Source organism: Synchiropus splendidus, chromosome 1, assembly GCF_027744825.2.
Source record: "Synchiropus splendidus isolate RoL2022-P1 chromosome 1, RoL_Sspl_1.0, whole genome shotgun sequence".
Classification (NCBI taxonomy): domain Eukaryota; kingdom Metazoa; phylum Chordata; class Actinopteri; order Syngnathiformes; family Callionymidae; genus Synchiropus; species Synchiropus splendidus.
The window spans coordinates 60,745,483-60,771,808 of NC_071334.1; the positions used below are offsets into that span (position 1 = coordinate 60,745,483).

The window sequence follows — 26,326 nt, forward strand, 5'->3', positions numbered from 1 at the left end:
CTTCAGATCTGGATTTGCATATTGATTCTCACTCATTGAGCTGAAGAGAAAACAACTCTTAAACCTGATCTACTCTAAATCTGAAAAACCAAGAGCACATCATCAGGTCAAAACAAAACAAAGTCGCAAAAGCCAAAAACTCGAGTCGATGCTACTAGCACAAAGAAAGTCTTCATTAATCATGACATTTACGCCTGTTCTTCTTGTGCACCAAGCTTGATCACGTGCTCGCTCTGCATAATTCATGTGCCATTTCCGTTGAAATAAAAGAAAAGAAAATCCAAGTCGTCATCTCTTTATTCCGACTTTACCATCAGAGAACATTTACATTTTGCCCCATCCCTTCCAATAAATCCTCATCTACACGGAATAGTCCTGGTGAGTGAAATAAAGTTGGAGTACTGTAACTTGCAAATTCAGAAATCCCACCCTCGACACGTCCTCCTTTACCACTTCCGTGAACCTCATTGTACCGTTCTTCTACAGTTTTATTTCACGCTTTAAATTTGTCTGAAAATGGAATGATGTGAACAGAAATGCATTCTCATGATGGCGTTGCATAAACTAATCCTGCAAAAGTGTTCCAGAGTAGACTGTTTTTTGTGAGGCGCACTCCATAAGATTAGCTGCAGAATGTTATGAGTTATCGCTCATCACGTCTGTTCACAATTTGGCGGTGGCGAGTGCCATTTCGTTTTGCTGATGCAGAAACTATTCAACAGTGATAGTCAGCATGTCCACGAAACGGCACATGATGAACTAAAGACTGTTCCTCTTGATAAGAGCGTTGCAAATAAAATGATGCATCACTGCTGGGCGGTGTGAACATCTCAGGTCTCTCTGTCCTGTATGTGTCTGCCTGCCTGTTGTGATGCAGCACCACTCCAGTGGCGGCAGCTCGGTGAGACACCGGAGCCGAACACTTGGCTTACTGTTAGTTACCTCTGGCTCAATATTTGACCCTTTGATGGCTTCACATGTACATGGAATGACCCGAGGTCTGTCTCTACAGCCATGAATCCGATCCTGAATGTACTGTACTGATGTAACAATGGATCTCAGTATTGAGACATACAGGGCTATGAACTTCCATATACCTTAAAATGCTTGTTTTTGTTCAATTTCTTACTCTAAATAGTGTCCAAATTTGTCACTTCTTGCCTATTTTGTTCCACTTTTCCGGTGTGTACTACTCGTATCTTACCAGAATGTTCTGTCAGTCTCTCGCAATTTTATAAACAGAAAATATGACAAGGTATAAAAAAAGAAAAATAAATCAAAAATCAGTTCCTGACAAGATCCGACTCCCTTCACTTGCTTTAAAGCTTGTTTGTCTGGATCTTTTTTAAATTGAACATCACTATTTCACACTTTGACAGATGTCGTTTATCATTCAGATCAACACAAAACCTCAGTGTCCATCCAGCATAAATAAAATACACACGCACAAAAAGTATGACTGAGCATCAGTATATTGCTATATATTTTGGAAATATATGTAGCTGTTTGTGTCTTTGTGTTTCAGCATTAACAACTCCTGACATTTCATCCAATGGTATCATGCTATGGACTCCAAGCCAAACCAAATGACATAAATGTGTAGTGACATGACATCTTTGTATGCTTCACGCTAGTTGTCGCTTGCCTCCAGAAAGACAGGAACATCCTCAAAAGCTGTGAATAAATCACAACTTGATCTTAAAAAAAAAAGATCTGCTTACCGGCAAGACATTTACGAAAATGCAAATAGGCAACGTTGGTCACCATGCTTCACAGTACATTGCAGCCAGTTGACTTTTGAAAGAAGCGCTTGTTTTTTTTTTTAAGAGCACCCCAACTCATCCGTTCAAGTGGTTTTGAAGTGCTGCCATGAATTCATCAACACAAACACGTGTGTAGCACTCATGCGTCTAAGTGACGGTGTTAAATGAGTTTGGCTCCACTCATCATGCCACTGTTCTTCAATTTTATTGCGTAAGGATGATCAATTTTGTTTGGCGTTAAAGACATTAGAGGAGATCGCTGACAAGTTCTCGACAGCTTCAGAATTATGCTTCCCATCATCCATGTTTTCATCTGTTGAAAGCCTGGCCAATTGCCAGATCCTTTTTGTGCCAGGGCCACCGCTAAAGTGGCCTGACAGGCTTTTTTTTTTTTTTTTAAAATGCACCTGCTACTGATGATGGTATGGAAACGCTCTCATTGTTAAGTGGCTGGAAGGAGCACTTCCATGATCATATATGTCACTGCCATTAGCAGAGAATGGAGACAAGATTCACCAAGAAATCCTGATCCATCGAGAGGATGCAATGAACGTAGTGCTGTTCATTTTCTTGCTCATATTTCTGTTTAGCCATAGACTTGTGTCAAAGTTAAAGTCTTAGTCACATGTAATCATTCACATGTGATTTTTTTCTTTGTTCGTCATGTTCCGGTTGACTAAAAGTAGCAACATTTGAAGTCGAGTTTTAGCCAAACGAGAACTGAAGTTAGAGTCCAAGCATTTTAGTCTTGTTCTTTTTAATTCCAGAGATAATTTCAGTTTATTCATTTCAGTTTTGTTTTTGAAGCCATAGGGATGCAGCAAGAGGATATGTAACATAACATAACACATGACAGCTGGACTTGCTATCTCCTTTTGCACTCTAGGACCTTTTTCGTTCTAGCAACAATTTGCAAAAATGTTCGCAAAGACATTCGAGTGAGGATGTGGGGGTGGCAGAGTCATTACCGCCACACTACACCACACACATACAACTAATGCCTAATAGTGAGCGAAGAGGGAACAACGTCCATGTTTTCACCATTGATGGAATCTGTCTCAAATCTGGAGTGACTTTTCAAAACTGAACAGTTTCAGCTTCTTCTGCCGCTTATCCGGGGTCGGGTCGCGGAGGCAGCATTTAGAGCAAGGAAGCCCAAGCTTCCTGATCCGCACAAACCTCCTCGGACAGAGCGTGACTTGGTTTATGACTTTGTCACAGCCAAACTGCACAGAAGCGCACATTCAGAGCTGGACACGCACCGGGCACCTCTTCACTTCTGGAGAGACCTCACTCACTCAGCAACCCCTCCCACATGCAGCGGCCACACACATAGAGGAACAGCGCACCTGCAGCAGACACTCGACATTCACTCCTACAAAAGACTATTTTAAGGCTTGGAACGCATTATTTCTTTTTCCATCAATTGTAATGAGAAAAATCGATTCAGATTTCGACCAATTCACTTCTCAAATGGCCTTCTGGAATGGACTGTGGTCGAGAACCGAGGTACCGCTGTACTTTTGTGGTGGTTAGACAACTGTGGTGCCATCACTGGACATTTAACAGAGTCAATGGCTGTAATTTTCCCTCTCATTCTACAGACCAAAAGATGGTTGGACCCTCGATTAAAGTTTGAGCTGCTTGAGATCACGCGTTCAGTTTTCTGTTGATTTCTGATTGATTTCTGGTTTTCTTTCACTCAGCGAAGATGAACTACAAGCCACCCTTGCCTGTCCAGAGAGAATTCCTCACACAGAACATGCCGGTGGGACACATGATCAAGTTCATCATAACCTACCACAAAGTGAGTAACAGGATGTAGAGCTCAACATAACATCAGTCACAAATACTCTGGAAGGTATGCACAATAGATTTGGGGGGAAATATGAATAATCATACAGTTTGTCTAAATAAAATCAAGTTAATGTCCTGAAAGCACCTGCTACTAGTTGAGGGAGATAAAAACTTCTGCTGCACCGCATGGTCGTCTCTTCTGTGGTGTAACTCTCCAGTGATCTCATTGAACACTCATTCAGTGTCGCCCCTCTGTCTGAAGATGGATTAAATCATGAGTAACTGGGCTGTACAACCGCCATAAATGGTTTGACATAAATAGCTCATAAGCATAATGAATGAAGCTTGGTAGAGAAGCGTTCACGTCCTTGAATGCATTGATTCACTAATCACATGGAGTCATGTTGTTGGTGGACATCGTGCTGGTGCTCATTTTAAAACAGGTGTTTTCTATTGCTTGAAGCGCGTTCATCTGAATCTATTATTCACATGTGGTTGAATGCATTTTTACACGTAGTGGCAAGGTGGAAAAAAGACGTGACTGACTCATCCAGGGAACATGTCTTTGTCAATGCATACGCCTCGATCAATCTTCACACAGAGGAGAAATTCTGAATTGATCTATTTCTTTATTCCTTTTTATCTGTTTTTTTAGTTGACACAATACTTTGTGCATTGGAGGGAGGCATTGCACTTATTGTCTGGTGAGTGTATTAAAGGCATCTAGAGTGTCCATGTGCCTGCGTGCTCACAACACAATGACGTTGTTTTAATGATATTTCACTGACCATAGATGTGACCAAGCGTTCGACCAAATACTGGACAGCCTAAAAATAGTCCCGAATCCTGCCGTTAAAAATTTTGAATCACTTTAGTTGTGTTGCCGGAAAATACGGTCCCTTCAGTCGGCTTGATGTGACAAAGATGTTTGCTTTTCCAGGCATTTTGGAAGGACAATGGTTTCTCAGGTGAAATTGTTGCGGGATCCTCCACTGGATGTCCATTCAGCGTAACTTATGATGCCACGAGTCCCAACGGTAATGCTGCTCTTGTTGGTTTCATCGGTGGAAAGCAAGCCTCACAATGGAGCAACAAAGAGGTAACACACAGCAGCGATGACTCCACAAGACACGCTGGTTATTTAAAAAAAAATCAACCTTCCTCCTTGTGCTGTTTGGTCATTCAGAACCCACTTACATGCACTGCCATTACTTATGGATATTTTGTAAGTTACAAATTCAGTGAAACAACACAGGGTGTATATTCATGCTTGTGTGATGATAGCAATTGCGTAAGGCCTTAGAAATAACTTCATAGGAATTCGGCTGTGCATACCTGTCTACGTTTACGTTTTCACCAAATTCTACATGTTTTTTTTTTTTTTACAATTTCAAATCATGTTCGCCGTATAACGACTTTTATGGGGGGAAAAATAAGTTAGAACAAAAAAAATTCCCACTGGAGTTTCTTGCCAGATTAATACCAACTCGCCAATTTCAGATCCAAAACGGTTCGTCTCAGTCGGCGCATCATACTCGCAAAAGTTATCCTCAATGGCGCATTTATTTTTCTCGTTGCTTTCGGCTTTGACTATAGGAGTGTTGTGTGCGCATGTGCGTTGCACTGCGGCTCACATCCGTTGGTTTGAATTGTGTTGCAAGAGGAAACATTCAGAGAAAGATCATAGAAGTATTTATTCTAAAAAAATGCTGCATATGGTAAATGTAAAGCAAGAGCTTTTATATATGTCATCTTTGTTATCATTTTCCAGTGCATTGTCTGTATTGCTGTGATGTAAATAGTATTGATAAAATATTAAAATGCGCGGCGATTGTGTTTCTAAGGCTTCTTTTCAGTTTCTAAGGGGAATTTCACCGCTTTATAAGGGGAGCTATTGGCAGAGGCTGACAGGTATGGATGTACCACGAGGCAGCATATAGAGGACACACTTTCACTGCTTAAGGTGTTGACCAGGTTAATGTATTTTGATTTTGAAAAGCACCCTAAAGCGATTTGTGTCACTGAGGTAACCATACCAACCAGTCTCTCTGGCTTCCCGTCTCAAGGATGTCTCTCATGTGGCGACTAATTCAATCTCTCTGCCTTGTCAGTGGAGAACAATGTTCACGCTCATTAATATACTCGCAGCAGATGCGACTTTGCTCGCCTTAGTGTGATTGTAAACTGGGCCTCTCTCCTAGGGAGTTGTACAGAGGCTAGAATCTGCAGTTATATTATTAATAATGAAAAAAAAAATCTCAATGAGACAATATAAAGGCCAGCAACAGACAGAAGAGTTTTAGTTTGCCGGATGTTGTTAAATTTTCTACGTGAGAATCCACACAGTTAGCTGTATCCGACTTTATCATGAAAATTACAAGTGTATATAAATACTTTTGAAACAAAATAAGGGCAACATTTTGGCGAAGGGCTGAGCCATTCTCGACACCGGAGGACTCAACATGACAGAGCGACATTACCTTTTGATAATCTTCTTTAAAAAAGAAAAAAAATTGGATTAGTCCAGTGGTGTTCCTGGTGTTCCGTTGGCATTTTCATGCAACAAAAGCCAGAGTCAAGCTGTTTCCCTGTGGTACTGGGCTGCACATCGTGCTAAATAATTAAGTCACACTTGCTGCTTGCCTGTTTAAACTGAGGAAACGACTGTTGTGCATGTCTCCCAGGCAAGTCGACAGAGTCTTCATGTCCCTGATGTTTGTGCTTTAATCCTTTCGCTCATGAATTGAATAATTCAAGCCGCCACACATATGTGCGGGGCGACACCATGCAGCGAGGCACGGTACACGAGGTGAGCTGGCAACGCTTTGTCCCCCGCCTGATTAGCTGTTCTGTTTTTCTGTTTCCAGCTCGCAGAGAGAAGAAGATTAGTGGTCGCCAGTTTGATCCAATATTTTGGGCCTGAGGCAGAATTGTTTGTCCACTATGAGGAGAAGGTGAGTGTTCTATTAAAAACATATTCCCTTGCTTGTGGGCTGCACTTACCCCACGTTGATGGAAGGAATATCCTGTCACAGAGTTTTGGGTGACATGCAGATTGGTGGATTCACACACATCTAAAACACCGTTCATGTTGCCTTTGATCAACAGATGAAGGCAGCCTGACAAACAGCTTGCTTGTGTCTCTTGAATAGAATAGAATAGAATAGAATTCATTGCCATGGTCAGTGGGGGTCCCACCAACCAGGAAATAAACTAAAATAATAAAGGCTGATCACAAACAGTCTGACGGCCGAGGGGAAGAAGCTGTTCCTGTGATGGGAGGTTCTGGTCTGGATGGACCGTAGCCTCCTGCCAGAGGGAAGAGGAACAAACAGTCCATGTCCAGGATGAGAAGGGTCAGCTCTGATCCGACCTGCACATCTCTGGGTCCTGGGGACATACAGGTCCTGAAGAGGTGGCAACCTGCAACCAATCACCTTCTCAGCAGAACACACGATGCCCCGTAGTCTGCCCTTGTCCCTGGAGGTGGCGCTGCTGTACCACACATTGTTAGAGGAGGTGAGGATGGACTCAATGATGGCTGTGAAGAACTCCACTAGCAACTTTGTCGGCAGTCGTAGTTTTCGTAGCTGCCTCAAGAAGAACATTCTCTGTTGGGTCTTCCTGATGGTTGGCTCCCATTTGCGGTCCTCAGTGATGGTGGTTCCTTGGAAGCAGAATGAGTCTACAATGGAGATCAATGGAAGACATCACGGATACGGCCTCAAAACAAGAGTCAATCAAGAACATAAATTGCTTAGTGTATTTGTAAAGAGTACATAACGTTTAAATAATACAAACACTAAAACTAAGGACCAAAGTTTTCTGGTTCATTTTTATGGTTGTTTACTGAATATAGCCAGAATATCAGTCAAAAATGCATTAAACACACAATATAAAAATTAGGACTTGTTTTAAATTTCATTAAGTAAAATAAGTATTTGATCCCCAAGAAAAGCACAAGTTAGTACTTGGTCTAGAAACCCTTGTTTTGTCTTTATTCACAGTCTCTAAATCCTTCAAGTTTCTTGGCTCCCTCTTGGAAACTTGAAGCTTCAGCTCCCTCCACAGGTTTTTTTTTTCGGCTTATGGTCTGGAGACTGACCAGGACACTCTGTGACTTTCATTTGCTTCTTCTTGAGCCACTCCTTTGTTGTCTTGGCTGCATGTTTTGGGTCACTGCCATGTTGGAAGACCCACCCTTGACACGTGTTTAGTGCTCTTGCTGAGAATTGTACAGCACATGGCTGAATTCATTGACGCCCCGATGCAGCGAGGTTGCCCTGAGAAACCCCAGAACATAATGTTTCCATCTCCATGCTTAACGTGGTTATGATGCTCTTTATGTCATACAAGCAGTTTTTCATCCTCCAAACATGTTGGGTTGAGTAAATGCCAAATATCTCCGCTTTGGTTTTGTCTGACCTCAGCCCTTTCTCCCAAGTCACTGGCAAACTTAAGGCGCACCGTGCTGGCATTTTTTTTTTCTGTGCGTGAGGTGTCAGTTGCCTTCAGATTTAGGCTACTCACTCACCTTTCGCATCATCATCTTCACCAGGCGAGATCTTGCAGGGAGCTCCAGACCGAGGACAGTTGGTCTTCCACTTACAAATAGTGGCACCAGTAGTTGTCACCCTTGTCACGAAGCCATTTGCTGATGCTTTTATAAGCCATTCCAACCTTGTGCAGGTCTACAAACCTGTCCCTGACATCTTTCAACAGCTTTTTCGGTCGTGCCCCTGGTGCTACTGAAGTTGGAATGTAATAAACAGACTCTTGAAGGAGGTGTGCATTGGCATTTGGTTGACTGAGAACAGCTGTGTGCAACATGGAAATGAGCCAATCTGTGGGAATTGAGTTTTTGTGGATCAAATACTTTCACTTGATAAAATGTACAACAACTTGTATTGTGTAATGTATTTTCAGTATATACCCATATTCACTAAACAACCATAAAAAATGAGTCTGTTCATTTCTATGGAAGTGGGTAAACGTCCAAATCACTAAGGGATCACATTCTTCCTCCACAGTGTATGGCAGCACAAATGACCATATTGATATAAGGGACAATATTTCCACCTAGTATCATCTACGTTGGAGTACCGATAAGGGTGCCATCCTCCCCACGCATCCTATCCCCAAACCCTCTTCACTCCACTGAAACACCTATGTGTCAACATGCCATGAAGGCTGACTTCAGTGTTAACATTAGTCTGCTTGAAAATATTTGCCATTATAGACCTTGGGAGTAAGAATGTGTTGTTTATTAGGGTAAACACTGCTGGATACTCAACAAGCTCATATTCAGTGAGGTGGATCTGTCCCTCGGCACTGCTGCCTCTCAGCAAGAGGGTTCAGGGTTTGAATCCAGCTCTGGACCTTTCTGCTTGCGTGTTCCCAGTGGGTTTTCTGCAGGTACTCTGGTTTCCTCCCACAGCCCAAAGACATGCTCACTAAGCTAACTGAATGGTGTGCGTCCCCTGCGATGGACTGGCCACCTGTCCAGGGTGTATTCCCACCTCTCGCTCAATGACTGCTGGGATAGGCTCCAACACTCCCTGCATCCCTGAACAGGACGAAGCGCTGGTTAACTGGGGATGTATGTTTGTATGATATGTCATTACAGATAAGGAAAAGATATTAAGAGTGATGTCATTACATTCATGACCAGTGAAATGGGGCGAGTGCAGACAAGCTAACTGACTGACTGCTCATCTTAACTTTCACCAGGATTTATAATGGCATTTCATCTTTTGTGTCAGTAACTACCACCTGAAGCAGGAATCTGTGTCCATGCAAACCAGAGGAATAAATGGAGGTTGGCGTGACAAACGTGGTGTAGGAAGCTTGCAGCCAAATGATGCAGGAAAGCTCATAATAGACCCTGGGGGGCTCCCACTTTGCTCCTCGTAGATCATACTGTATATTGCACTTGTCTAAATGATTCTTTCCCGCGCGCTGGGATCGCTGCTGAGCCTTCTGCGTGATATGCATCATACATTGCTGAGCAGTGAAACAGCACATTAGTCATGCAAATATGAATTTATCTTTCCCAACATTAACTTGAAAGTTAATATAGGAGAGCAGTGCCCAAGGGGAAGTTGCTGCACTTGATTCGCTTTGTATAAAGAACAGGATAAAGCTGATTCCGTTTTCACAGGACGATGTTCAACAATAAAAGTTTTTCTGTTGTGATGAGCTGCGAGTGTAAGAGCGTACAATTTCAAATTGTAAAGCAAAGAGCGATCGCTCACTTTTACCCAAGTAAGACTGCGTTTACAAGAAACTGATCATGTTCATTTTAATGGTTGGCTTTTCAGGACTGGGCAGAGGAAGAGTACAGCGGGGGCTGCCCTGTTAATGTCATGATGCCTGGGATGCTGACATATTACCATCCTAGTCTGAGGAAACCCTGTGGCAGGTAATACTGACCCTCATTCACTCGACCCTTTGGTTGCTTTTGCAGCAAAGGTTTACTGGCAAGAAGGTCGCAGGTTTACTTCCATCTTGTGGCGCCCTCAATCCTTTCTCCCTTTTCTTTCCTTTTGTGGTGGATGAGCTCTTCTCCCACTGCTCGTGTGGGTTTACTGTGGGCACTCCGGTTTCCTCCCACAGTCCAAAACGCTACAGAGGTTGATTGAGTGCTCTATATTGTCCATACGTTTCAGTGTATGGGTGACTGGTCGTCTCATGTTTGTGCAAGTGAGGTGACCCGAAGATAAAGAAGTTACCCATTTGGGGGTCAAAAATATGCCCTTCATTTGACCTTTGACAAGACAAAGACAGAAGACAGACATTTCACTGAAAGTCAATCTACCTTTTCAACTGTGGAGCTCAGCAATGATAACTCGCAGCATTCTTTCTGATGTTTTAGTGCAGAATCAATGAGCTTTGAATGGATAATTCTAAAGGCCACTGTCTGCGTCAGGAAGCCTACACATTGGAATAGCCTGCTTCAATAGAGGCCACATGTTTCTCTACTTTCAAAGCCCTTTAAAGCCCCCCTTTTGTGTAACAGCATCTTGCTTTCTTACTTCAGCTATTGCTGGTTGTTCTTATTTACTTGGCAGTACTTGCTTACATGCAGTCACTGAGATGCATCTGCTCATGTGTGCGTATGTGATGCTCATCTTCCCTCGACAGCTGCAGCGCTGCTTCATACTGTATGTTATGTATATTATGTGGATACATCTATTTTTCTGTGTTGCCTGCCAACGCACTCGGGGAACAGCATTCTGAACGTTGGAAGACAAATGAAGTTTTTATTTATTTATTTTATCATTTCTTATTTTTAGAATCAAGACAGTGCCAGGTGGCATCAAAAGATGACTCCATTTGAGATTCGAATAGGGTTTTCTTTCATTTATGTCAAAAGGACCTTCTGGAGAAAACGTCTGATAAAAGATATAGTGTGTGTATAAAGATATAAGTGTAGGTATAAAGATATACCTACACTGAAAGTGTCACAAAATACAACGGCTGCTGTCTCGCCGTGACTGCAAGAACACTTTGCAGCTTCAACACCAAAGACATTTAGTAAAAATAAAATAAAAAAATATAGCAACAGAAACAAAAAATGTGCCCATTACTCACAAACTATTTCACTCTCTCAGATTTCACTAGTGTCATCCAGTTTTGAGACTAAAAAAGTTGCTTCCACTTTTTAGATACGAAATAACACGTCACACGTCAACAAATGTGTAAAAAGGTGTTAATCTGCGAAGAAACATTCATGAGTAATTAGATTCATTTACGTTCTCATGTGAAAACACATTAGAAAGTGTCGTTTTTGTAATTAAATAAGAGGAAGGTGAGCCAGGGAAACGTATGGAGGGAGTCCAGGTAATGCATTTCCATAATGATGTCCATTCCTTCGGGAGCAATGGAAGCCTGTTACGTAGCACCAGCGTGTGGCCACGGCCCTCCTCCATATTCCCATATAGAAAATGAAATCTCAAGGACAAGGACTGTGACCATGACACAAATCCACTGCATGTCATGGCGACAAGCCCGCATGTATCTGATACATAAGCGGCCCAACGCTTAAACATTCCGAGCTCAGCTACACAGCCGGGAGCAGCCTGGTGCAGAATTTTAGCGTAACGTACCCTTGTATGAATAGAAATGCTTTTGGTTTGATTGATCTGTTCACTGAAAGCGGGTTGCTCGTAGAATACTAACATCACCATAATACATTGTATTAATTTTACCAGGTAGCCACAGGTGACACAGCTGAGCTTTGTATCCCCATCCCTGGATTATTAAATATGAACACAAGGAAATATGAGTTATTAATATTTTTTTTCCCTCAGTGCATTGAATTATGTCCTGACCGTGGCGTCACATCATGACAAACAGTGGCATGACACGTTGACTTGATGCTCTGTACAGCCAGCACTGTCCATTTTGTTTTACAAAAATAAAACACAAATAAAAAAATATATATATATATATATATATATATATATATATATATATATATATATATATATATATATATATATATATATATATATATATATATATATATATATATATACATTTTACTTACACACATATGACCAATAACTACCTGCAATATCCGCCAGCATTGTAAGCATGAAAAAATTGTTTTATACATTTTTGTTTGAGTGACTTGTCGATCGACTGTGCTGTGCATTCCATTGTTTACCCACAGGAACTGACTTGATTGATAGGCCAGTTATTGAGGACGGTTAGTTGAATTGCTCTGCTGATAACTTCATTATTTGGGAGAGTGTTTTAGAACAGGGACGTACACACATAGACTGATGCATCATCCGACAGTAAATAGAAAGGTAAAATGGATCATGGCTTGACCTATTCATGAATCTGATTGTGAATCTTTATAGTGCATTAAAAGACATTCTAGAAGTCACTATAAATGAATACTAATATAATAATAAAGGTTAAAGTATGACAATAGGTCTTACTGTTTAGACCTTATATAGAATAAAAACACATTTGGCAACCATGATTCCAAATGCCATTTAAAATCTATGCGCCAAACATGTAAGTTCAGAGGGGGAAATATAGCTGACAGGCGCCTATACAAAAACTGCTGCATGAGTTTGATGTGCTGTCAAAACCCAACCAGCTGTGCTTTTAGCTTGCTGACTCTCTGCGACAACTTCCACCTTTCCTCCCCCATGACTCATCAAGCTGAAAATATTTTCTCTTTGTCAACGAAACATCACATCTGGGTTTAAATGTGTTCCAACCATTGGGTCGGCTCAGCTTTTAAAACTAGCTCCATGTTCCAAAATGTTACCCAGCCACGTACATGTTCAGTAAACCAAAATAAAGGGCAGGACTTTTGCACTCCATTGAGTTGGAATGAGACTGCCTTTAATCCAGTGAGTCAGAAGCTCCAGCCGCATTTCTCGAGCACAAACTGACACAAAAAGCTCACGTACGTCACTGACTCATTCTGCCAGCTTTCAAAGAGATAACGGAGAAATGCTCGATGTCTGTACCTAAATGTTGGCGTTAAAACAAGTCATAACATTCTTTAAGCATCCTCACTCCCATGGCATAAGATGTCCAATAGGCCGAAGGCAGCAGTCATGTTGACACACTAGGCTTTCAACTGAAGCACGTCCTGCCTTCCACAGCACATATCCTGACAGCCTGGGACAATGAGGTTAGTGTCAGTCAAATGTGTCACTTGCTATTTGGCTGTGTGTTCCAGTTGAAATAATACAAAACTATTTGATGCGCTTCTAGTAGTGAATAATAAGTATATAAATGTACGGATTTGTATGATCCATCTACAATATCAGTATTTATGAAGTAATGATGAAGGTCAAAATCTAAATTATTTCTAATCTGTAATCTTAAAAAGGCAACTCACACACTGAAGTTTACATCCTCTTGCTTGAAGTCTTTCTCATACGTTAGCCACAGGGTTCAGCAATAACTTGAGAACTCTATAATGGATGCATGAAATAAAATGTGTTCCTTACAAAAGGTTCCCCCAGCCAGTGGTGATGGGGTAGTGTCTGGGTTGCAGGGTTAGCATTGTGGTCTTTAAATCTTTGGATTAGTTTTGGAATGCTTAACCTGTCTAACTCAATGGAGCAGTACGTTGAGTGCATTAGGAAGAAACCACTTCAGAGATGACGTCCCAATCTGTGTCAATCGCTTTTACATCGCAAACATTGTACTGAAAAAAAAAATACACTGAGTAGATTGGACGCATTGCTTTAAGAAGTCCGGGGACATGTTGACAAAACATTGTCAAACACTGCTTGTTGGGATTAAAAAATAAAAAATAAAAAACACGTAAATACGGCAAACATGGTTAAAGCCACAGTAGAAGATGCAGTGCAAATTGTGGTGGAGGTACAGGGGTGGTCACAACTATTCAGCCATTTCCACTGTTGCTTGAGAGATGAGGAAGAGCCTCACCAGAGGATCAAGGATCATTGTAAAAACTCTGGCGCTCCAGAGGGATGAAATAGCTACAGTAGTAGTGTTCCACATTGTTATGAGCTTTGCTAGTTTGTAACGTCTGTGTGTATAAACAACATGCCAGGTTGACTCAGCTCCCACAGCATTTTCATTTAAGCAGTTTTAGACACAAAAGTCTAGATTTTGGACACAGATTCCAGTAATGCAGAAAACATAAACACTACGGTCTCCTCGCTCACTGTTGTAAGTTTATGCTTATCATCGTTCCTGTACCGCTGGAGTGACGTCACCAGTCCCCCCGCATCCTTAAAATGGCAACATGAACTTACAGTAAACTGTGTACCTCTCCCAGAACAGATGGTCCGGGGGCCCATTCAAGTCATAGAACGGATTCATTACTCTTGATTTCATCTGTGATCCACAACCATATTTAATCGACTTACACGTAAACAAACCAAAATCTTGTGAAATGACATGAAACCATGTGATCATCACAAAGATATTTATTTGTTATCGTAAAGTCCAACCAGCAGCAGGTCCAGGTGCAAGTCATGTTCATCAAATTCAAATTCTGAATAAAATCAATATAATAAAACGATGTCTAAATATAAGAAAAATAAAAACAATATATTTTATTTAAACTCCAAAGAAGATATAAGTGAAGTGTAAATGAAAGTACTGCCATAAAATGTTCCAAATAATTTTCAAAACTGTTTCAACAGGTGCTTCAACAGGCGACATCACTTTCTTTATGTCTTTTTTTCCTCCTTTAGTTGTTAATTATCACAGATTGGCAGCTGTCAAGTCAATTCACTGACACTGCTACTTCCACCATACGTGGCTAATGTATTAAAACTAAGCGTCTCGCGGGCCTCACAGCCCAAAGGTGTGAAACAAAAAAACCTTTAGCGGCCCTCTAGGAAGCGCTCGCGGCTCAACCATGGGCCCCGACCCTATGGTTATACAGATGACGCAGGCAGCCTTCACTACTTATCTAATTCTCATAGTAGTTTTCTCTGATGTGCTGTGCTTATCATTGCCGTTCTTGTTGCTGCTGTCATCCTACAACATGTTTTGTAAACAAAAGCTATTTTCATCGCGTTCGCAATTTACTCAATTACAACCCTGGCATCTATCTTCTCTGAAGGCTGGATATGAACAGGACTCCTGTCAGATCTGATAGTTGACAACACCAATTTGTGTCACTTCCAGTCGAATTTTAATTCCAGGTATCTCTTACTGTAGTTTTCTGTAGCTGCTGCCGTACAGTGAATTATGTATGCGGCTGATGTGCTTTAAACAATGCAGGAGGAGGAGATCTGGAGATCCATCATCTCGCCTTCCAAACAATAGCGCTGTCAGGAAGTGGTTCAGAAGTCCTTTGTCACCGAAGACAATTCATTTCAGTGTCTGTCCACTGGGAGGGTGTTTTCATCTTCCCCCTGTAACACCGGAACAATTTTGTTGCTCTGATGTTTGTGTTGCACTAGACACCATGTTGTCATCAATTGGAATGCTGCCTTATCTCATCTTGCCATGTTGGCTCAGTTCTGCCAGTTGTATAGAATTTAATAACATATATACATATATATAGAAAAGGAATAGGTATTTCTTCGAAAACTAACCTAAATTTTGAACACAACTCAAGAGTTACTGATTTTAATTCATTGAAAATGATGATCAATGAGTGTGTAAGGTAGAAACGGTGCAGAGGACTTTCAATTTTATTAACATCATTCAACAATTTTATTCTTTGCTGGGAAAAAAATAGGTTTAGCTTTTAGTCATTTCACCCAAAAACTTACTGGCAAACATTAATAGTAATAACCAAAGTCGAAGTGTAATGAAGCATCATTTATTTTGTTTTCTCAACATTAGGCATGAAACAGTCTATAACTAGACGCCGGGGCTTTCAATGTCTGACTGTATTGGACAGAATTTATGTGGTTCTTGGCTGAATTATGGTCTTGACCTGACACTAGTGATGCAAAGTTAAAAGAAATCAGAATGGTTGAACTATCCAACATCTTATTTGGACTCACATAGTATGTATTAGAACACACTCTCCATATACAGTTTTCACAGGTTAAGGTCACACTGCGCGTTTCTGTTTTACCTCAGTTCCAGTGTTAAAAACTTGAATTGTATTTGGCACAGACAGGCATCACTGTAAAGCCTACCACCACCTTGTGTCAGCACTGCTCTTATAATGTTCAACAGTCATCAGTGATAGAATATAAATTGAGATTAAGTGAGAAGTGAACTACCCAGCGTTTGGATGGAAACATTAGTCTCACAGAAAACGCTAACTTGTTTCTGACACCGCAGAATATTTCCTCCGCTGTGATTTTTGACTTTGATCGATTTGCTTACTTAGCCACGTTGAAAATGTTTATTTATTTGTTATTACGGTGCATGAGTGATGCATTACTTTGAATGTTTCCTGGGGCTCGGCCTTTATTCTCTTGTGATTGCCAGAGCTCTGCCTCCACAGACTAATGCATTTGTGGCTGAACTCCCGTTGGATAAATCAATTACAGGGTATCTTGATGCAAAAGCCGTAGCCTCACTTGCGGAATAATTTTAATCATGTTAACATCTGTGCCGGCCTGCTCCGACTCCCTCGGCTTAACTAGCCCTTCGGGCTCGTGGGATTTTCATGGGAATGGAAGGTTTGGAATACTGATTCAGACTTCGACATGTTTGTCGAACCCAGGATCTCATTGCATAAAGCAATGTTATGGTTAAGTATAGTCCCACTGACAATGCAGAGAGCATTCCACATCATGAATACAAAGAGGAAATATATTCATAAGATAATATTAGTAAAATAAATTAGATAAAAATGTGTCGTCCAAAGGTCTTTTACTGTCATGAATTGGCTTGACAAGCAGGAAAAATGTGACCGAAGACCAACAATTTTATAGACATATTAATAATGACGTTAAACTCCAGATTCAGTGCATTCAGTGTGTGTGTGCGGTGTGTGTATGTGTTCACTTCAGTTGGGTCCCAAATGCGACTTCAACAAACCTGACGTTACATCGGGTTCCGTCTCGTTTCTACTTCAATTCTTTTTTATTTGCTAAGAATGGCCTTCAATTCAGAATCCAATTTGTCCTTATTTGCCACAGATTTTTGTTTTTAGGCAATGACATTTACTCAAAAAAACCTGAAACATGCTGAATCTATGGTACATTTGATGTGGGGTTGAGGTGAAGACAGTCTCTTCGTACAGTCCAGGCTGCCAGTCCGCATGACTGATGGATGTTCCATTTAAAGTTACAAGTATCCGACGCTGTGTTTTTAGCCTTTTCAAAAAAAAAAAAAAAAAAAATCAACGCTCTGCTAAACAGCGACGCTAACATACAGCACATTTACCTCAATGTTCAGGCTCCGTCCTTGACACGCTTGAAGCGGAGGTTTCAAAGCATTAATTCATATTGAGTGACATTTTCATAGAAATTTTCAAGATGAAGTTTCCGCTCAAGAGCTTGAATAATCAGTATTCTGTCCTCCAACCTATTGACTAGGCGAGGGTTGGGCATCACATTCTCCAACACAAAGCTGTACTGCTGCGGAAGAGAGATCTACAGCAAATAACACATTTGATTCTTTTTCTTTGAACTGAAAACGTGACTAACAGGAAACACAAAGAAACATCAGTTGGCGCAGAATGACAAACAATATTTGCAATAAGTGCATACTGCATTATTCTATTACTTTCCCAGTTGCGATGTCATCATTGTTCAGAGTCGTTCAGTTTGTTTTATGTTTAGTTATATTGTCACTTTGATACGATTTTTCACTGGCCATTGTTGAATAAATCAACAAACAGAGCATACGATAATGTCTTGCTTTGTTTCCTCCCTCTTATAATGTACAACTAATTCAGCTCGGATAACTTCTCATTCAAAGTACAGCGTAAAACTGGCTAGAAAAACAGATGACCTATTAAAACAATCGATGAATTCTAACTATCTTACAGTCAGCACTTATTGGAGTGAATTTTCATTTTTTATATTACGGTGCACATGTCTACTACATGGCTAAATGTGCTGTCGACTGTCGTCTTCTTCTTACCCGCCCACATTTCCCCAAAGATTTCTTGACACGGTTCTACAACAGTGAAAAGGCGGAAGAACCAAGTGCTGCCTGGTATTTTTATTGACACATTTATTCACATCGCAGTTGCAACCTGATTATAATTCACTTTGGCATTCAGCACAAAAACATTGTTTTGTTAAGTTTAATCATATGCTGCATCAGCTGGCATTATTGGTTTTCATCAACACACAACATGTCTTTTCTTATATTTAAATAAAATTATTTTCTTTAATTAGCACCTTTTCTCTGCTCTGTTTGTAAAGAAAATCAGTGCAGAAAATTACTCTCAAAACGTGACTGGTTTCCGCTGTGACACAGAGCTGAATGCGTAGCTACCGATATAAAGTTTCAAAAAAATATTTTTGTTTGATGCTTCCGAATGACAAGCTGGCAGGATGATGTTTTCCTCAAATAGTTGACACAAAGTAGGAATAAAAATACCTCTATGAAACGGGTCTGTTATGCATTCATTTCTCTTCATGAAAAACATATTTTGATGTCTTTAAAATTCATATACTGTTATGAGTTTTTGCAGCGTTGTTGAAGAGATGGATGCAGCGTTGTGCGTGGGCGTAAGACTTATGTTTCCTGCATAATTCCATACCAAACATTAGAGAATGTTTATTGCCAATGTTTATTCCCAAGAGGTAGATCTACTTTTTTTCTCATTCCTAATAATGTCAAACTAAACCAGCAAAAGCATGAAACCAGATAGAAAGTAAAATATTAAAATAAATTATTGAATTTTAAAAGCATTCCATAAGTGGTTTCATAAAAACTTCTGAATAAGAGTCAGTGATTATGCCTTTTTCTTTCACACCTTTCACTGGCAGGTGTGCTATGTGTCATTTATTTTTCCTTTTCTTTCTTTCTGCACTCCTAAACCACAGGAGAGCCACGAGGTGTCCCCAAAATCAAAACGTGTGTGTCAATTGTGTGGGGTGGGCCATTGCTTTTGGTTGTCATTACTGTTACCATGGTGACACAAGCCCTAAGTTAACAAAGCAGTAGACTTTTCATTCGCCTTCAACGATTACAATAGAAGTCAATATTGAGAGCCGGTGAGGTGAAGTGAAACTTGTGACGAGCTACTTGGAGAAAAAGCACGGCGTCCTGCGGACTGCATGTGAAAGCAAAAAGATCATCTCAGACCCATTGACTGCCATGATTTGGATAGCAAAGTTTATTTCAGTGCGCGAGTCTTCTCCCCATCACATCTAAACCAAAAAGTTTTGCAGCTTGTCCTTTGCATATTTTGCATATTAAGTGTCTATCTGACTTTATTTATATTGGACCTTTAGTTTGTCACCTATAAGTATTCATTCATTCTGCTTGCAAGAACCTGACAGGTAGACATGTGATTTGATCTCTTTAAAAAAACTAAATAAAATAAATATTCATATTCATATCAATAATCATCAAACACCAGACTTTTGGTTTCATCTATTTGTTACACGGATTGGCCCTATTTCTCACTGCAGTTTCAGTTCAGGTCATCTCGGCCATTATTATTCCACTTCCCTCTCTGTAAAGAGGTGCTATGCAAGTATGGCCAGAAAACCTGTTCCAATTGTATGACTCCACGATCACGCACCATCGGTAGAGGTAAATGTTTGTCGACAGTAATCATCACTGTCATATCAGCGAACCGCACACTGACAGCAAACTGCGGGGAGGAAAGCCTGAGCTCAGAGAGCAGACGACGGGCTGCACACACCGGTCGCAGCTAAGTTTAAGAGCAGCTTTTGGAGTGACTCTCCATCCGGTTATGTGACAGCATCTGCACTCAGGGGGATGCTTCCTGTCTGGTCCTCTGAACTGAGGTTGAGGTGTGTGAGCAGCATACACACCTGTGACCAGGGAATGACAAGTGAAAGAGACTTGAGGTAGTGTAACCTCGCTATTCCTTCGCTGGTCCAACAGAATGTGTCCACTCAGGTTTCAGGTTTTTTAGATCTCTTTACTGGACGTTTGAACGAAAAGAAAAGACAGTCACACTGGGATGGGTCTGGACTCACAACCGCTGCTCAGCCACTGACAGTGTCCAGCGAAAAAGGGAGCGAACTGCTGAACTAGGGATTGTATAGTGTGTCATGACATAAAACAAACAGTGGATTATTACAAAAAAACCTATACACAAACATTCAGGGACTAAATACACACAGGCTCTTTCATGAACAAACACAAATCACATACCTGAACAAAAAGAAAAGACACAGTCACACTAGGATGGAGGCTCGACGCTACACAACCGCTGCTCACTTACACATCAAAACGTACAGTCACAGTGAGGCTCGCGCAGCCACGTGGTTTAGCACACTTTTTCTGAACATGACGACGACTCCATGAAACATTCACAACTGTCTGTCACATGATGGCGCTTATACTCACAATAAAATTCTCATCTTCACCTAAAATGACTGGTTTCGATGTCAAAACATTCATTTTCAGCAGAGCGGTGTGTTACACCTACCCACTGACAGAGTCCAGCGAAAAAAAGAGCGAACTGCTGAACTTAACGTCACAACGCAGAGCGTTGCCCTTCAAAATAAAAGTCCATTAACAAAATCCAATAGAGCCTAAATAAGAAAAACAATAGCAACAAAAGGAATTTTGATGAACTTCACACATAAAAAAAACATACTTCTTACAGTAGCACGGTGTGCTTTTGAGTTTCTATTGATCTGCAAAGTGTAAAGTGTAACTTTAATATATGGGTGGTTACAGAAATGACAAACACAGCACAGTTCTCCCTTGCAGGATACATTGGTCCGGCACCGAGACGGCTACTAAGTGGTGTGGCTACATGAGTGGTGCCGTGCAATCAGGCAAGCGTGCAGCGCTGGAAGTACTGGCAAACCTCAACCCGGATTGTCTGACCCAAGAGGAGCTGCAAGCAGTTCACCAAAGTCAAAGTGAGAAGGACTCTGGGAATCATTTGCCAACTGCAAAGCTGAGGTCGATAGGAAGGGGGGTATTGTTGGCAACACTGGCTATTGGTGCTGCTCTCTTCCTGTCTCATCTCTCCAAGTAGGAAAGTCAGTGGAGCGGAATAGGTTCTGGGACGAACACCCGCAAAACCTAAATATTTCATGGAATCATTTCTTCGTCTGAGAACTCCTTTTATGAAGACCACAGCTTTAATAGGGCTTTGTTTCAAAACTGTTTCATAAAAAAAAATTCTTTGATGGTTAAGGCCCCACTGGTGAGTGAGGTTGATACCTCTGCTTTGAGGTCCCTGCGAAGCAACATATGCTGAGACATTTTATATGTAAAAACAAATGGTTTCTTCTGTTTCTTTTCAACAACACATTCTCACACCTAAGGTGCAACATATTGATGATCTCATTCATTCAGCCTCCTGCGATGCATATTAATGCATAGTGTAAAATTTTACCGAAAGATTGGAAGCTGTCTTCAATATATTGCTGATGTCTCTTAGTATATAGAGCATCTTATGTGGCTCTCCCCGAATGACAGTCGCCGTAACTGAAGCTCACGTTTTTTTGAGGCACAATCCAGTGGATGACCTTAACCCCAATCCCTGTCTTTATTTTATGTTACACGCAGTTCATAACGTTAAGAGAGGCTGTGGAGGGTGAAAGCCCAATGCATTAACATGCAGCGCTTGAAGATAGTCACTATTTGATGCCAAGGAAGTGTGAATGTGTTGGTTAAGCCATGGAGTAGGGCTCACGAATTGGAATACCTATGCATTAACATGCAATGCAGAAAGGTAACTTCTCTGTCACCAGTGGACTTTAAATTCCTTTTGACGCTCATCAAAATGTTGTGCTGAGTGAGAGAGAGTTGAGAAGCGTGACTTTCTCAAGAGGTCGACAAGTCTCACGGGGGCTGTTCTATTAAGGTCGACTTAAGTGTTTCCTCCGACGACACTATGGCAATGAAAAAAAACAAACAAAAAACATTTTTAAGGGCTATTTCAGTTTTGTGGTGTTTATGAAGGCAAATCCATGAGAATAATCTTCAACAAAAACTGTCATGGGGACTTGTCAAATCTTACCCTGTGGTGAAAGGAATCAACATTTTTCGTATAACTGTGTACACACAACAGGAGAAATTGGGCTGCAGTTTATATTTAAGTATGCTGTTCCGCCAGTACTGCAATAGATTCAAGATGGACAAATACAGACTTGGAATGCTGTGCATTGTCAGCAAATTCTGTAAGGACGCCAAATTAGATTTACTTACCATTACAGCGTTTTCTATGTTTTGCTAACCTGGACGGCCGTGATGACAACAGCGCCAGTATAATGCAATTCAACCGTTTCATTGAGATCATGTCAGCAAGAGGTTGATTGTGCTGCGACAGCCATGCTGAGTCAGCATCTTTTACCATTATCATGCTAATATCGTAGCTATGTTGGCGACATGCAATAGATAGCCTTCACTGTTATGAGCACTGTATGAGGATTTCCTTCTTTCGGCGTCATGCGAAGCAAAGCTGCATGATCATTCAGTCATTCACTATGACGTCATTCCATTGTGGTTTTTGTTCAACTAAATTGAGCATTCGAATGAGCAATGTTGACGCGGCCGCATAAAGCTCCATCTTTTAAGCATGTTGATGTCAGCATTAAATGGACTGTATTGTGTTAACATGCGTGATTTCTTCTGCTTTAAATGTGTGTGGTTGAAGCGTATGCCAGAAAGTATTGACTATTGTGAACAATATGATGCTTCGAGGTGTGTACTGCCTATGAAGGTTGTTTTACGCCAGAGCCAAATTCACTAACTCTTACTATATTGTGACTTTTAAATGTGTTAATTTACACCCTACAAATACATTGCAACACGATAAACCTTATGGTACAAATGGCCCTCGCAACAATGTTTTCAGACCCACAGATGCAGCCCCAGGAGCAGAGTGACTGCAAAACCCAGCAGCGCCATCATTCTCCAGCACATGCACTCTGCGTTTACACAGCAGTGACAAATCCAAGAAGCTCAGAGAACAGGATCCTGCACTGGTGACGTCAGCACCATGTGAGGACATTGAAGCACATTGAATACAGAGCAGTCTGACAATGGTACAGGAGACGCATCTGCTGCAGTTACATCTGCTCACATCAATGCTGTTATCAATAGGGTTTTTTTAAAGAACGGAAAAGAACGAACGCAATGTATTCACTGAAAACTATAATTACTAGCTAATTACGATTACAAGATCATTCAATAGTCTTGTCTGTTCTGTACTTCACACTCATTTATCACACTTCTGTAAGGGTGCCACTATTTCCATGTCAGTCAATGAGGAATGGACTATCAACCTTCCAGGGTGTGGTTTGTCTGAGAGCTGCGACTGGCTCCATCACCTGATCAGAAATCATGTTCTGGCACGAATTACAAGTGCCTTGCAAGTCAATTCAGAATTCTATCGATGCACTTGAACGCAGAAAAAAAATGTACTTTGTGTCTGCAGGCATTCACGTACATCTTCATAAACATCTGTACTCCATTTGTGTTCCTTGAGGAAAGGTGGGACTGCAGAAATGTCCATCAGCTGCAAGAAAGTCACGCATTTTCATTTTGTGCAATGTTGAAAATAACCCTTGGAAGAACTGTTTTTTTAATAGCTTTACACTGTTGTCACACTATTTGTGTTGCCTTGTTGGAATCAAAAAGCTGAATGGTTTTCACAAAATAAGATAGCATTATTTACTTACTTTATTACAACAAAGCCAACAAACTATGGACAGGCGATATGGACAAAAAACAAATTATGTGATGAATCTTGTCATTTCGGCGATAATAATTATCACGATATACTTTTCATTCTATAGACTATAGCCTGTCTTGAAACTGTTTTATGATGAAACTTATTAGTGGGGCTTGTTTCCAACATTATCATTTGCTTAAGTTTAAATATAATTCGTAAGTTAAGGGACCCATCTGGACACATATCCAAGAGCTATGAGAGCTATAGTCCAGAAATATTAGACATTTTTGTCATATTCTATTCTCGACAGTCTTTTGTCTTGTCTTGATCTTTTCACAATTTTTTCTCCATGAATGTTTTTTTTTTTATTAATACTTTGACCGAATCAGAACTTGTTGATGGTCCCTAACTGGTCCCCTAACTGCCTGCGGTGTCCTTCGAATAAACAACTATTTACAGAGAAACTCTGCATGTGTGGATATGTACCAAGGCAGACAGTCACATGCGTGATAGCTAATGGCCCATCCCTACAACAAAGGTATTAAAATATGTGAAACCCAATGTTGCATGGAGCCCTTACAACAAAGAACTTGTGTGACACTTGTTTTCATAAAAGAAACTCTCTCAGGAAGTGTTTCAATACAAATCGATGCATGAACAAATAACACCCTGTGATGCAGGATCCATGTGTCTGTGCATACTCATGTAGTTTTCCCTGATACTGTCATATTTTCTCTCATACAACAGTCAAGACCTGGCATATGCTGTATAACAAGCCATCTCCAACCATTGTATTTCTGAGATTCTGGCAAGCACCCTTGAAGTGTTTCTGCATGTCAAAGTGAATCGACTGACAGGATAAATGGTGCCGTTTTAGTGGAATCCTGAAGCGTCTTCTTTTTCCACCATAACAATACCTGCTTCTGTGGAGTAGTTGGTCTTATCTTCGGTGTTGTCTGAATATTTTTGGAATTCTACTGCCTCACTAACATGAAAGCTCGCTTGCTTTGACGTCTTTTCAAAGCCAAATGTTCACCCGTTGAAACTGCTATTATGGATCGCTGCTGAAGTTGCGGTGAATGTGACGGCACACACCGGCACATGCACCTCCAGCTGTGACCTACAGTACTTGTAGACACCAGGGACTTCGACTTTAAGGACAGATAACGTCCTTTTTTATGTAAAAACCAAGACATATTTCCTTCATCTTTTTGTAAAAGCACTGCTTCATATAAAAACAAACAGACCAAGCATATACCTTTTTCCTCACCATTATATTATTTCACATAACATGAGTTTCAAACAGCAGATAAAATGTATCAATGCATATTGACGATCAATTGGTGAATCCCACTGGAATGCTTCTTACCAGGCCTGAAGTGGCATCCGAGTCATTCAGCAAGTCAAATGCGCCTCGGGCAGAAGAGGCAATTTGACCAGATGCTGTGCTGCATGAGGAGATTGGAAGATTGGAATGGAAACAAAGTCAGTCATGAAAGTGTATTCAAGAGTGAGAAACCCTGAAACGAACAGAATATCAACAAACTGTGATGAAAGGAAACGTTATGAAGAACTAACAGGAGTATAAAACATGCCGTCAGCCAGTTGTCGATGAGCTGTTGTTTCATTATTCACACTTACAGCAGACGTTCTCAAACAAACAAAACCAGGAACTGTAAAACAGTATGTCAATCAAAAGCGCAGCCATTCACCAATGGAATCTTCCATTCAAGTCAAATCTTTTCTGTGTAAAAACCCTCATAAACATTGACCCGCCGAGGTCCCAACACGACATCAGGTCAGAGCCCACTTTACTTTCCCTGCCAGGCCCTATGTATATTACCATTAACCACAAGCTTTGTGGCATGTTGAAGTGTCAAATTAAACGAATCATGCCGGACCTTAAACAAATCACTTGCGAGTCACCTATTGTGTGCAAGTCGTATCGAGGCCAGGAAATCTCGGGGTTTCAATGACTTAGCCCCCTTTTTCACACACACTTTCAGTGACCATTCAAGGATGGTTTTGAGATGTATTTAACACAACATCAAGGCAGCTCATTTGTCAAATTTACAGCATTCACAATGTGTTTTTGTCCCCTGTAATGTGAAATGTTTTAGACTACAAACTGGCTGGACAGTGATCTGTCAGCGCCATGAATAATTCAAGGCATCTGCTGGCAGGCATACTGCCCTGTCTGTGCTGTCACAGTCCTCTGTGTGTTATAGATGGAGGTGGAGTAACGGAGAATCTTCAGGAGCCGTGTGATGCCACAACAGATGTGAAAACACAAGAAAGCTGGTGTTTTTCCCTCAAAACAACAACTTTATGATGTTGTAAATAATATAGTTGATTCCGGTCGGATTTAAATATATATTACAAACAAAATACTTGGGGTGAGTTAAGGCAGACGTCCATGATTTGTGAATGAGGAAAAAAAGAAAACTTGAAAAATGTGACTTCTGTAATGTGCAATTGACTCATTTATTTTTGGCTGAGTCTTGTGGAGCCTCTCACTGCTACATAGGGTGCGAGTGGGCTGGCTGCA

The 26,326-nt window shown here is 40.9% G+C and overlaps 1 protein-coding gene across 1 annotated transcript in view; it reads left to right on the top strand.

Moving 5' to 3' along the window:
• Nucleotides 1-24,486, top strand: part of si:ch211-127i16.2 (probable flavin-containing monoamine oxidase A) — a 41,775-nt gene extending 17,289 nt beyond the window's left edge. Inside the window, exons 8-12 of the mRNA XM_053854773.1 lie at nucleotides 3,470-3,570; nucleotides 4,501-4,659; nucleotides 6,428-6,514; nucleotides 9,881-9,981; nucleotides 20,859-24,486. Coding sequence (XP_053710748.1) covers nucleotides 3,470-3,570; nucleotides 4,501-4,659; nucleotides 6,428-6,514; nucleotides 9,881-9,981; nucleotides 20,859-21,132 — 722 coding nt within the window. The 3' untranslated portion in view covers nucleotides 21,133-24,486. The remainder of the gene's footprint in view (nucleotides 1-3,469; nucleotides 3,571-4,500; nucleotides 4,660-6,427; nucleotides 6,515-9,880; nucleotides 9,982-20,858) is intronic.
• The last annotated feature ends 1,840 nt before the right edge of the window (nucleotides 24,487-26,326 follow it).